Genomic DNA, 11,642 nt, shown 5'->3' with positions numbered 1-11,642 from the left:
TGGAGCCTAGAAGTCAGGATACACCAATGTTCAGAGGATAAAGCAGGAGAAGGGAGAGGAATTCAATTGTTCCAGAAAGAGAGGAAAAATAATGGAGTGACAAATAGGAGATGGAAGGGGGAGAGAAAAGCCAGAGACTCTACAACCTGCAACCCACTAATCTCCAATAAAGGCTCCAAGCCCACCACAGACTTTGTGTGTGGTTTTGATTTCCTGTTTTGTTTTCAATTACTATGTGTCTCCTGTAAGTTGAGTTTCTGGGTGATATAAGGGTGTTAACCCAAACCATCTGTATGGATACATGAACTGGGGGGCAGAGAGGACTCAGCTCACATCTAGATTATTCACATTTGCTTGATTTCTTAGTTTCATTCCCCAACATATCTATGGAGTAGGAATAACTCTGACTCCACCTTCTAGGTAATGTGCTTGGGCCTCTGAAGTGGACCTACTCGGAAATGCTAGAGTGCTAAACACCCATCTCCCTTTGTTCTTCCTCCCCCACATTCTCTGCTTCCTTGTTAGACAATTCTCCTTTAAATAAACCCTTGTAAGCTTTCTGTCCCCTTGTAGTAAGTTAGAGCCTTCTCTTTCAACATGTCTTCATTTCTCACATGGCCTCTAGTTCAGGGAATGAAGTTGCTATAACAAAATACTTTCTTGCAATGACCTCCTGAGGCCACAGAACCATGGCATGACAGAACTCGTTTCATGGGTTCCTTGTGCTACACAAAATACTTGCTTGCTTCAAGCAATGAACTTTCATTACAGGAAGGCTAAAGAGTTGAGGGTCAAGCTATGGGTGAGAAAGGGATTATGTTTCCCATAAGAGTCTCAATGGTGGAAAAGTTTGGGCAAGCCTCTCAGAGAGTTTTGAACAATTTCTTTTTTTATTATAGTCTGTATATAGATCACAACCAGCTTTCAAAACAATGCCGTGGTTCAGGAAGAAAGCACAGGTAATAACAGAATGGGCACAATGAACTTCAGTGCTGTCAATCAAATTTTATTTTAGATAAAAGTACATTTACTTTGTTTAACATGGGAGTGTTTCCCCATCGGAAAAGGGTTACTATGTAAAATTAAGTTCAAAATCATAATAAATAGTGAATACATGTGCAGTTATTTAATTCAGGTTGAATTTAGGTTCGTGTGTTCAGAAAAATACTGAGAGCGAATCTATGTGCTACAAAATTTGGTTCAATATGTGTTTGATTCTCTGCAGCAAGACTTCACTGACATGATGGCCACATATTGTGTTCGTTTCATGCTATCATTAAAACAATCATTAAACCACACAGCTGGAGAGCCAGATGTTTCATTTTTATTATACACCATTCTCTCCACATTTAGAATCTATATGTACTTCTACAATGACTAAAATTTTGTGATTGTTCTTTACATACTTATATACACACTTGGTACCTCAAGCTACATATTTTGTAAAGAATATATACTGAGTATATATGTATGTCTCTACAAACACACAAAAAAGGATATTTTTGAGTGTGGCCTTGTGAATTTATTGTATCCTATTTTAAAAATACCTATTCTTGTTCAGAAGTGAAACTATCTGATAACAATACACAAGACAATCAGTTGTTTCTTTTCATTTCTCTATGACATCTTTCCTTTTCCTCTACTTCCAAAATATTGCTTTTTGGGGGCCTGATAAAACAGAAGTGGTATTCCAGGAGGCCATAAAAGGGAATATGAAAACTAAGATTTTTACTTCTCTGCAGACTGACCAATTAGTGCTTCAGTCATTAGACTTTTTAACCAAAATATTTTATTATTGATTTGAATTGAAATCATTGGCCAGTTGCTTCTCCCCCCAGTTTTATCCTTCCAAAGTACTGCAGTAGTAATTGTGTAGAAAATATATAAAAACACTCTATGTTGCTCAAAATTATGGGAACAGAGGTAGGTGATATTTTTTCCTATACTGAAGATTGAAATTTTAACAGAGTAGGAATGATCATTTTCTCTTTTATGTAAGGAAACTCCTCTTTTGTTTCTGTTGCATTCAAGAGAATGCATGCTGACATTTAAATTTAGAAACTTCTCATATTTGTGAAATTTATTTTCTAATTGCTCCGGGAAGAGGCCTGTTACCAAAGTCTAAAACACAAGAAAAAATAGGTTTACTGCATTTTTTTTTCCATAAAGAAAAAAGTGATAATAGATAAATATATAGATTCGTGTCTTAACTGCTTTAAGGTTTTTGGAGCAAAAACACAAGTTGAGAAGAAGACAATAGTGTTTCTCATTTTCACTTTTTCCTCTGAAATAAAATATTGATTATAACATTATGAAAACAGAGACACTGATGTTTCTTTTCTTTTCTTTCTTTTTTTTTTTTATATTGTTGTTTGTTTTTTTTTTTTTTTTGGTGGTGCTGGGGATTGAACCCAGGGCCTTGTGCATGCAAGGTAAGTACTCTACCAACCGAGTTATGTCCCCAGCCCTGAGACACTGATCTTTCTTAATACCTTATCTGAAATCTTTCCATTTGTTTTAAGTGGTTGGCCAAAAAAAAAAAAAAATTGTCAAGTTTTACAGACTTCCATTATTACTAATCCTCACAAGACTACTGCAAAACATGTAGTAAAATTAACTAATTCAACATAATTTACCAGTTTAACCAAATAAATTATTACTCACCCTGATTGAGTGGGTGAGTAATTCTTTGTAAGATTGTAAATCACCTTGAAATTCTCATGCTCACATGACTCAATGGTAAGCAAGATAATCAGTTGATTTATCAAACTGGCTCTCCTGACATGACTGTATTATTTGTGATGAGAATTTTGGACTGTTGCGCCATTTTGGGAGAACAAGTTTCTTTAGAACTTAGCTTGGAGTGAGTCTTGTTTAAACTCCTTTAAACTATATCTTGCTTTCTGGTTTTGTGGATCAGATTTTTACCAGTTGTGTCTGGAGACAATCACTGTCTGCATTTTCATTGAAGTGTCTCAGTGCTGATAAAGCACTTGAAAATCCTAAATCTTCCTCACACCTACCTGCTTCATAGCATCAGCTATCAGCACCTTACATCACAGGTGGATCTTAGGTAATGAGGTATTAGCAATTGGTGCCTTATTATCTTAATCCTCAGGTGGAGTTCCACCCTCCTTATAAAAGAAGGTTGCTGTTATGTTTGCCATGAGTTAGCTTCAATTTCCCAACACATTGTACATTTCCACCTGAGTTTAATGCATGCACTTGCCATGATTTCTTACCCATGCTTGCCTTATGAGGGCCCATTAAAAGACAGACTTTGAAGACACAGAGACCAGGGTTCAAATCATTAGCCATTTGACCCAAGGAGATCACTTGGTCTATGCTTTCTCATCTATAGAGATAACATTGGCCCAACAGGTTTATCACAATGATTAGATTCTGTATGAGATTAGCAACCCATAGCACCTTAATTAAAAGTCTATTAATGGGGGAAAAAAAGTAACTTGTCACTGATGTTGTGGGTAAAAACCAGTTTGGAAGTAAAATTATGATTCTGGTTGCCATTAAAATTCCTAAACTATTTTACTTCATTATCAACTCAATTCCACTTGATTTTTATTTTTAGCATTCAAAATAAGGGTTTCAGGACTCAACTTTAATTAATATCTCATTCTAGTAAATTTTATGTCTTTCCCCAGTGTCAGTTTTATCATAATCTGTCTTTTTGGAGGAGTAGCCAGGAACTTTTCATTCTAAATCCTCTGTGTGGCATCCTTTAACTCTCTAACTATTCAGCTTCTATTATTTATCTTCTATTACCTCAAACCAACTTTTTGGTCTGGCAAGGCCTGAGTTCTCATCATTCTGTAAGGATGTAGAATTCACCCTCAGCTCTTGGTGTTCAGTAAGGCGTGGTACCTGCATGCCAGGGGCTGGTAGTGTGAACAGAGACAAACTAACTATCACAGAGAGTAATGAGGAATTGACTGTCCTCAAGAACAAAGGTTTATGGGAAAACAGAGGAAGAGGTGATTAATTCAGCTGCGGGTGGAGGTGTGGTGGGTGGAAGCTCTGGGAAAGGCCTCAGAGAGGAAGTAACACTTGAGTCAGTCATTGAGCACAATTTCATTTTGGGCAGAGGGAACAGCTTGACCAAAGCCTGAAAGCGAACAGTCCTCATCTGTGGCATAACAGCAGATGGCAGCAGGGATAGCCGAGGGTGGAGAGACACTCCGAAGGAGCTGGCAAAAGCCAGGCTGTGAGGTACTTTGATGCTCAACCAAAGTGTCTAAAAGAGGAGCCTTCCTTTTCCCGGATTCCTCCAGCAATTATTCTTGTGCACCCTATTAGTCAATCATTTTTTTCTATGTGTACTTTTAAAAACTATCCACAAGTGTATTGTAGGTCCATAGAGAGGCAAGAAAACCCCTGAAGTTCCTTTTTTTTTTTTTTTTTCTCAGCTCTTCCCTTGGAGTGCAGTGCCTGGGATTGGAGACAGAGTGGCACAGGGATTTAAAGTGTAGACAGGTTTGGGTTTTCTATCTGCTATTCTCACTGATTCCACTTCTAATTGGGCGAACTCAGGCAAGTTATAGCATCTCCCAAATGTCACTTTCTTCCTTTGAAAATGAGGACAGTGACAGTTTTCCAATGATAGGGCTCCTCTGATGATTCAATAACTGCTTAGCAAATGTTTACTAATCATTATTCAATGAGCATTAATTGACCATTTACTAAGAAGCAGGACCTGTGCTGGAGTCCTACTGTATGGCATCAAGTTAAACAGATCTGAGCTTTGTAGTCTTGTGATTATTTTACTATTACTATTGTTATTTTTTACTATTTGTTCTTTCTAGTTGTATATGACAGTAGAATCTATTTTGATATATTTATACAAGCATGGAGTATATCTTATTCTAATTAGGATCCCAGTCTTGTGGATGTATGTGATGGTGAGATTCACTGTGGTGTATTCTTATATGTACACAGGAAAGTAATGTCAGATTCATTCCACTGTCTTTCCTACTTCTATCCTCTCTCCCTTTCCTATTATTATTATTATTATTATTACTATTAGAGATCTTTAATAAATACTATTAAAACAAATTAGTGTGTTTCAGCCATATTAATACCCCATTTAAGGTTGGTCTGACACCCTCTTGCCTGGTCCTAGAACATTCTACATGAGTGGGAACTAACAAGGGCTACCATGTCGAATGCTCATGTGGTTCTGGCATTCTCTTTGGGCAGTATTGGGAGAGCCATTGTTCTAACTATGTTCAGGGGGTACAGTGACTGGGCGGGGTCTAGATAAAAACAACTCCAAAGGGTGACTATGCATGTTCCATATGAGTTTCAGGCATGGATTAGTCAAATTTGGGCTGGCAGAACTGTTCTTAAAACTTGTAATTATTAGAGCTCAGGAAGGTAAAATTCCAGAATCATAAGATTCCATGATAAAGCAATTGAGTTTTGACTGCTGGCAAAGTGAATGCACCAGAGCAAATCCTACTGAAACTTAAGTAGATGTGGTGGCTTCTTGCTTGACAAAGGGATGCACCTGCTGATCTCCAAAGAGCACAGTCACTATCAGCAGAGAAAGGGAGTTTAGGTGGATGTTATAGATTAAGACCTGGAAATTATCCTTAAAAACAACTTGGGTCTGCTGGCCTCTTGGCAGAGCACTGGAATAACTGAGTAGTGTGTGTGGCATGGCAACATAGTCCTGCTAAGTAGAGTAGCATCAACTTCTCAGTAGTATGTAAAAACAAAACTTGTTTTAACAGCTTAACTGGTAAACAAGCTGCTCCTTTTTTTTTTAAACATACATTGTGTTGTTCTAACTTTTCTTCTCTTTGATTTTCAATATGGCGGTTTTGCTTTTTAAATCTTTTTTGGCAGCTATTTAATTTATCCCGTGTACAGATATTTTTGGTTACCAGTTGCCTTCTTTTCCTTTAGGAGAATTCCTAAGATATTTGCCAATGGCATTCCATCCTAAAACGAGGAGTAGGGTACACAGACACATTCTCCTCTGTGCAGCCACTAGTTTTAATCTCCTCGTACATTATTTCTCCTGTTTCCTTTTGGTTGATCTACTAATTACTTCAGGTTCTGTTCAGGATAGAACTCATGATTTGTAATTTGTGGAAAGCAAAGCCTCCACAATTCATGTTAGGCAATGACTTTTGTTTGAAACATCTCTGAAAAATTACTCCTTAAAAGAAATTTGCAAACTTAAGAAAGATTCTAGGTATAATCATATAGATACCAACATTTTGACATTCAGAAAGGGGCAAAATTTTAATGTCTGATTATCTATGCACCCTAATGGAAGCTATTTCAAATTATATTTTGGGAAAGATTGCTCGGTCTCCAAGGAAATATGTGTGATGATTTTGGACACATGCCCCTGCCTTCAAATGCAAAGAAATATCTCATGTATATGAAACACCTAATGTATAGCTTGGAAATTACTCTGAAGAAATAGATCTCCCTGGAAGTCATGAGTTGTAATAAAACACATTATCTTCATTGGAAAATTAGAGGTAGTGGATGAAGGTGTCCGGTCAAGAGGACAAAGACTGCCGAACTGAAGTTAAACAAACAACCACAAAACAAAACAATTCTGTGATTATACTGGAGTTGTGACAAGCAGCTTCTGGGAGAAACCATGTGGTTCATTCTGAGCTGACCTCTCACCTGCATCCGCCACGTGTGAGTCAATACTTTTTACCCTGAAGTAACCTGACTGAATATAGCAACCAAGCCTGCCATGTCCCTCTGCATGCAGAATCACATTCCAAATCCCACCTTGTCTTCACAACTAAGTAATGTTTATTTTTTAATCAAACCATTAGTGGGTTGTAGATTGTGACAGATAGTAATAGAAGGAGGCTGGGAAGCAGGAGCCCCAGTCATCCTCAAAGATTGGGAAAGTCAGGCAAATGTCAGTTACTGTGCTCCCATGTGCCATTATCTCTGGGACCCTCCATTGTTCAAGGAGTACCTTGCCTGTAACTTTGTCCAGAAAAAGATTAAGGATACCATCCAGATATTCAGGTCTGCCTGCCTGGCGGGATGGGGTTTGGAGAGACTCAGCACAGTAGAGATGAAGCTGAAGTTGAGGTAATGGGCATATGCCGTCATGGCTTCTCTCAGCCCCAGGCTGGCTGCCATCAACTTTGCACAGTCGTCCTGGAGCCAGGCAGCTGAACCAGCATTTACTCCATGTTTGAAAGGAGAACTCAAACAATACTTTAACTGATTTTGCAAGTTGAGTCTGGATCAGCCAGGGAAAGGTGTGAGGATCAAATGGGAACCTCACCAAACCAGCCTTGGCTCAAATAGTCTATTCAGTTAAATCCAGTAGGATATTTTAGGCACTGGCCATCTGTGAAGTACTAGGATATAGAATAGGCCATGACCTCAAAGAATTTTCAATTTGGTGAGAAAAATGAGATTAAAAAAAACGCACGAGGCAAAAAATATTAGTTTTATCAGAGACATAACAACAAAAATTATGCTGTATTCAAAAGAGAGAGAATATATTTTATGAGGATATCTAAAAACACTTCAAGGGAGACATCAACTTGGGGATAATTTTGAGAGGTATAGCTCTAGGAAAGGAGAGCATCCTAGGTAGAAGAGGTCACAGAAATATCTGGGGTCAGTCTGTTTCCTTTAACCCTAACTGCCAAAATGAGGGGATCCACTGTATGTCACCTACAGCTCACCTTTCATTTACTGTATTATTTCTAATCTAGTACATTGTGATAGAAGATGGGATCCAGCCAACATAGTCACTTCTCCCAAATTGAAGCATTAAATTTATAGGTTAAAGATTGATATTCTCCTAGTATATCTAACAATGGGCTGAGGCTGAAAGCTTTTTCAGTTGAGCTCTGGCCTTATTGACTTAAAACATCTTAATGACACTTAAAATATTATGAGAGTCACTGGGCCCTGAGTCTGTAAAATGCTGTCTGTATCCTGCCTCTACCAGAGCAGGCAGTGTGCGCAGGAAAGAAGGCAAGAGAATGTAGGACAAGTCCTACTGGCCTGGCAAGGGTCCCACCTAATTCCTTATGACGCGTCCAGTGCAGGTGACAGGCTCTGTAAGGTGTGGATAGGTAGTTAATTTCATGGAGAGGAGGAGGTGTAGGTTCACCTGTTTTGTTTTTTTTTTTTTTTTTACAGTGGGGCATTATCTGAATGATACTCATTCTCTTTTGAGTCTAGACTTCATGCAAAGTGCAGCAACTGGATGTCATTTTAAAATAAGCACAAGTTGCTGAAAAACACTGATCTGGGTCCTGTTGTGGAAGAAGAGTTGGTGGAGAAGTGCTTCCTCATCAAAGCTTCACTGAAAGGAAAGATCCATCAGGAAGAGAAGAACTGTGGGTTCCAGAGCCCCGTTCCCAGAGAAGCTATGCCGTGAAAAGTCTCCTGGCTCAGTGACACGCAGCAGGTTGGACGGGGCAACAATTCTTCTTTTGAGGAGTAGAGGAAGAGAGAGGATTCTCTCTCCTTCAGGGTGTTTGAAGGATGGCTTCCCAGTTTCGTCAACTTCGGATCCTGGTGTGGAAAAATTGGCTAGGGGTCAAAAGGCAGCCGGTGAGTCAAAAAAAAAAAAAGGGGGGGGGTGGTAGGGGGGCTGCGGGCACAGGACAACATTCCAGGCAATCCCAAAATGTGATGTTAATGACAGGGAAAAAGAAGAGTCAAAAGGTATTTTTCAAAGCAGAAAATAGGATGTTTAGAATTCATCCCTCCATCTGTCTTTTAGCTAATGGGACGAGTCTTAACATGCCCCCAAAGCAGCCTTTTGATTTCAGTAAATTAAAAGAGTAAATCAGGACATGCCCTGGGCAAAGGAAAGGATGTGCCTTGTTACTTGTTGAATTAGAACTAGTGTTGAATTCTGGGTTCAGGCCAAAATGCTTTCAGAATTTTTCTTAATGAATTTAGTTTAAAATGGGATGAATGAAAGTAAAGTACCATTTGAAAATCATTTGAAATGAGAAGAAATGTACTAGAAAATCAAAAGCCATAGAAAGTTTGGTTGAAAAGTAAGATATAGAAAAGAAATAGTTTGGAAGTTGTTAATATGGAAGAGATTTTAAGAAACCAGTATCTCAAAATCATTTACTGGAAAGGCCAAGCTAGTGGGTGCCGGTGTATGTGATGTTTTAAGACTATTACCGAATTACTTGTACGCTTGGTCATTGCAACATTGTTTTTGTGCTCTTACATTAATAGTTTGCTTTTTAAATTACAAAGCTAGCTATTAGAGTCTTACCTGATAGAGTTCAAGGAGACTGAGGAAGGAATATGTTTCTGTGAATTGTCATATATTCAGAAGAACATTTGGAATCCAGGGGAAAAGACATTCAATATGCTTAACTTTAAAGTAGGAATTTCCAGCCTCAGTTGTGTAATATAATATGCAAATAATATGCATCAGAGAAACCAACGTTTATCTATGTACCTTATCTCACTTCAGGCTTGCTCAGTATTCTGATATATGTAGTAAGAGAAGGAATTAGATGGTCATTCACCTTTATGAATTTGATGGCCAGGGTTAAAAATCATAAGGTGTCATGTGATTTCTTAGATGTGCTAGACATAAAATTATAAAATCATTAACATTTTTGTTTGTTAACTGTAAAAAGAGCATAAAAGACAAATTCCCCATAATTATCACGTGGTTCCTCCTGGGTAGCATTTGGCAGGGAAAGAGTCGGAGCACAAGAGTTGGGCTCCTGCCAGTGTTCCGCCCATGGCTTACATAGCATATGACAAGTTCTCTAAGCATTAGGTTCCCACTTGTAAATTAGGCACGAGGTCTGCTGCATCTACCCTCTAGGGTGGAAGGACCTACGTGAGCTCATATATTTAAAATTGCTTTATAAATGGTGAAACACTTAACAAATATACTAGTGAGGGATTGGGGGCAATGTGTGTGTCATTTTATTCAGATTAATGATGAAAGGAAATCTGGGGTAAGGGCGTGGGAGAGAGGAAGAAATTGACAAAAAGTTCAGAAGTGATGGAAAATCCAATAGTTAAGAATCAAAACAGGGCTGGGGCTGGGGCTCAGTGGTAGTGCACTTGCCTGGCATGTGTGAGCCACTGGGTTCGATTCTCAGCATCACATATAAATGAATAAAGGTCTATCAACAATATATATATATATATATATATATATATATAGAGAGAGAGAGAGAGAGAGAGAGAGATAGATATATAGAGAGATATATATAGATATAGATATATATACATACATATAGATAGATAGATAGATATAGATATATAATAAAAGCATGGAGGAACTGAGGACTGTTATTGCTGATAAACAAGGTTTGAGGTGGTATGTGTTCCTTACAATTCCTAAAACTTTAGAAAAAGAAGAACTCCAAGAACTTCAGATGAATAACTTTTTTTTTCGTTGAGAAATTTTATTCTTAGAAATTATGATGGGAAGTTCCTTTCTTATATATAAAGTAGTGGGTATCTGTTGATGCTTTGGAATTTTTCTCTATTTCAGTTTCCTCCAGACATAGTGGCATACTTAAAGGAGATGTAATCAGATATGCTAAATATGATTCCCATGATACCATAATAATTGTCCATGATAACACATGTATTATATGTGATACATTGTTCCCCTGTAGCAAAAATCCCTAAAAAGCATCTGGAAATTACACTTTTCCTGGGGCAGGGGAATAAATGAGCTAATAATTAATTCTGGAACATGGAATGATTCCAATCTTACGTGCACTTTGAGAGAATGGGGCTCAGGACAGAAAAATCTTAGTTATAGAAAATAAGGTTAGAAAAAACCCAGGATTTGGTAAAATTCAGAAGGCCATTAGGACCCTCTAGAGAGACAAGAATCCATTAGGACCCTCCAGAGGGACAAGAGACACCTATAGAATATGGTGTGGTAAGAGGAGAAAGAAGGGCAATTCTGAGTGGAGAACAGGCAGGCAAAGAAAGAGACATTGCTTTCATCACAGATTTGCCTGGGGCTAGCTCCATTTCAGTATTGGAAAGGAGACTGACTCAAAGACACAGGTGGAAAGGATAGTAGGTGATAGGAAACTTCACACTTTAGAGAAAAGAAGAGGTCTTGAAGTTAGGATCATAAATCACCAGGAAGATAAAATTTTTAAAACGTGAAAAGAGGAAAATAGAGGTAAATTAGAAGACAGGAATGTGAAAAGGAGGTGCATGGAAATTTAAGGAGAGGAGCTAATCCCTGTGTAGGAACTAGACTTGGGTACCCATCAAGCAGTAGCTTAAGATGCACACATTTTTATCTGATATTTATATATCATCCTGGAAATTGTACTTTAAAAATAAACTTTTATATCCAGACAAATAGAAATTAAGTTTTGTGACACAGGGAATGTACTATCCCTAATGAATGTTAAGGAAAAATGTCTGCATCATCACCATGACAACTTGAAACAGATTCCATCACATAGCAAGGTGGTAGGCAGAACAGTCTGTGAAGGACAGTTGGGGATCTTTTAATGGAGAAACACATAATATACAAAAAGAAAAAGAAAAAAATATAAAAAATTTCAGGTAGACTGAGGGTTTTGGAGGAAGTATATTTATTGTAAAAGTATATGCGGGAATAGAAAAATGAGAAAAGAATTACAAAAGTT

The 11,642-nt window shown here is 37.9% G+C and overlaps 1 protein-coding gene across 2 annotated transcripts in view; it reads left to right on the top strand.

The window, feature by feature from the left end:
- The first annotated feature begins 7,984 nt into the window (after nucleotides 1–7,984).
- The window catches only part of Abca12 (ATP binding cassette subfamily A member 12), a 161,837-nt gene continuing 158,179 nt past the window's right edge, over nucleotides 7,985–11,642 (top strand). The window contains exon 1 of one of the 2 annotated variants that reach the window (XM_048808508.1): nucleotides 7,985–8,580. In XM_048808508.1, coding sequence (XP_048664465.1) covers nucleotides 8,512–8,580 — 69 coding nt within the window. In that variant the 5' untranslated portion in view covers nucleotides 7,985–8,511. The remainder of the gene's footprint in view (nucleotides 8,581–11,642) is intronic. The other variant, XM_015481335.2, reaches the window with a different exon arrangement.

Source organism: Marmota marmota, unplaced genomic scaffold (assembly GCF_001458135.2).
Source record: "Marmota marmota marmota unplaced genomic scaffold, marMar, whole genome shotgun sequence".
NCBI lineage: Eukaryota > Metazoa > Chordata > Mammalia > Rodentia > Sciuridae > Marmota > Marmota marmota.
The sequence above is the reverse complement of the archived record's forward strand: the minus strand, read 5'-3'. Positions and strand labels throughout refer to the sequence as shown.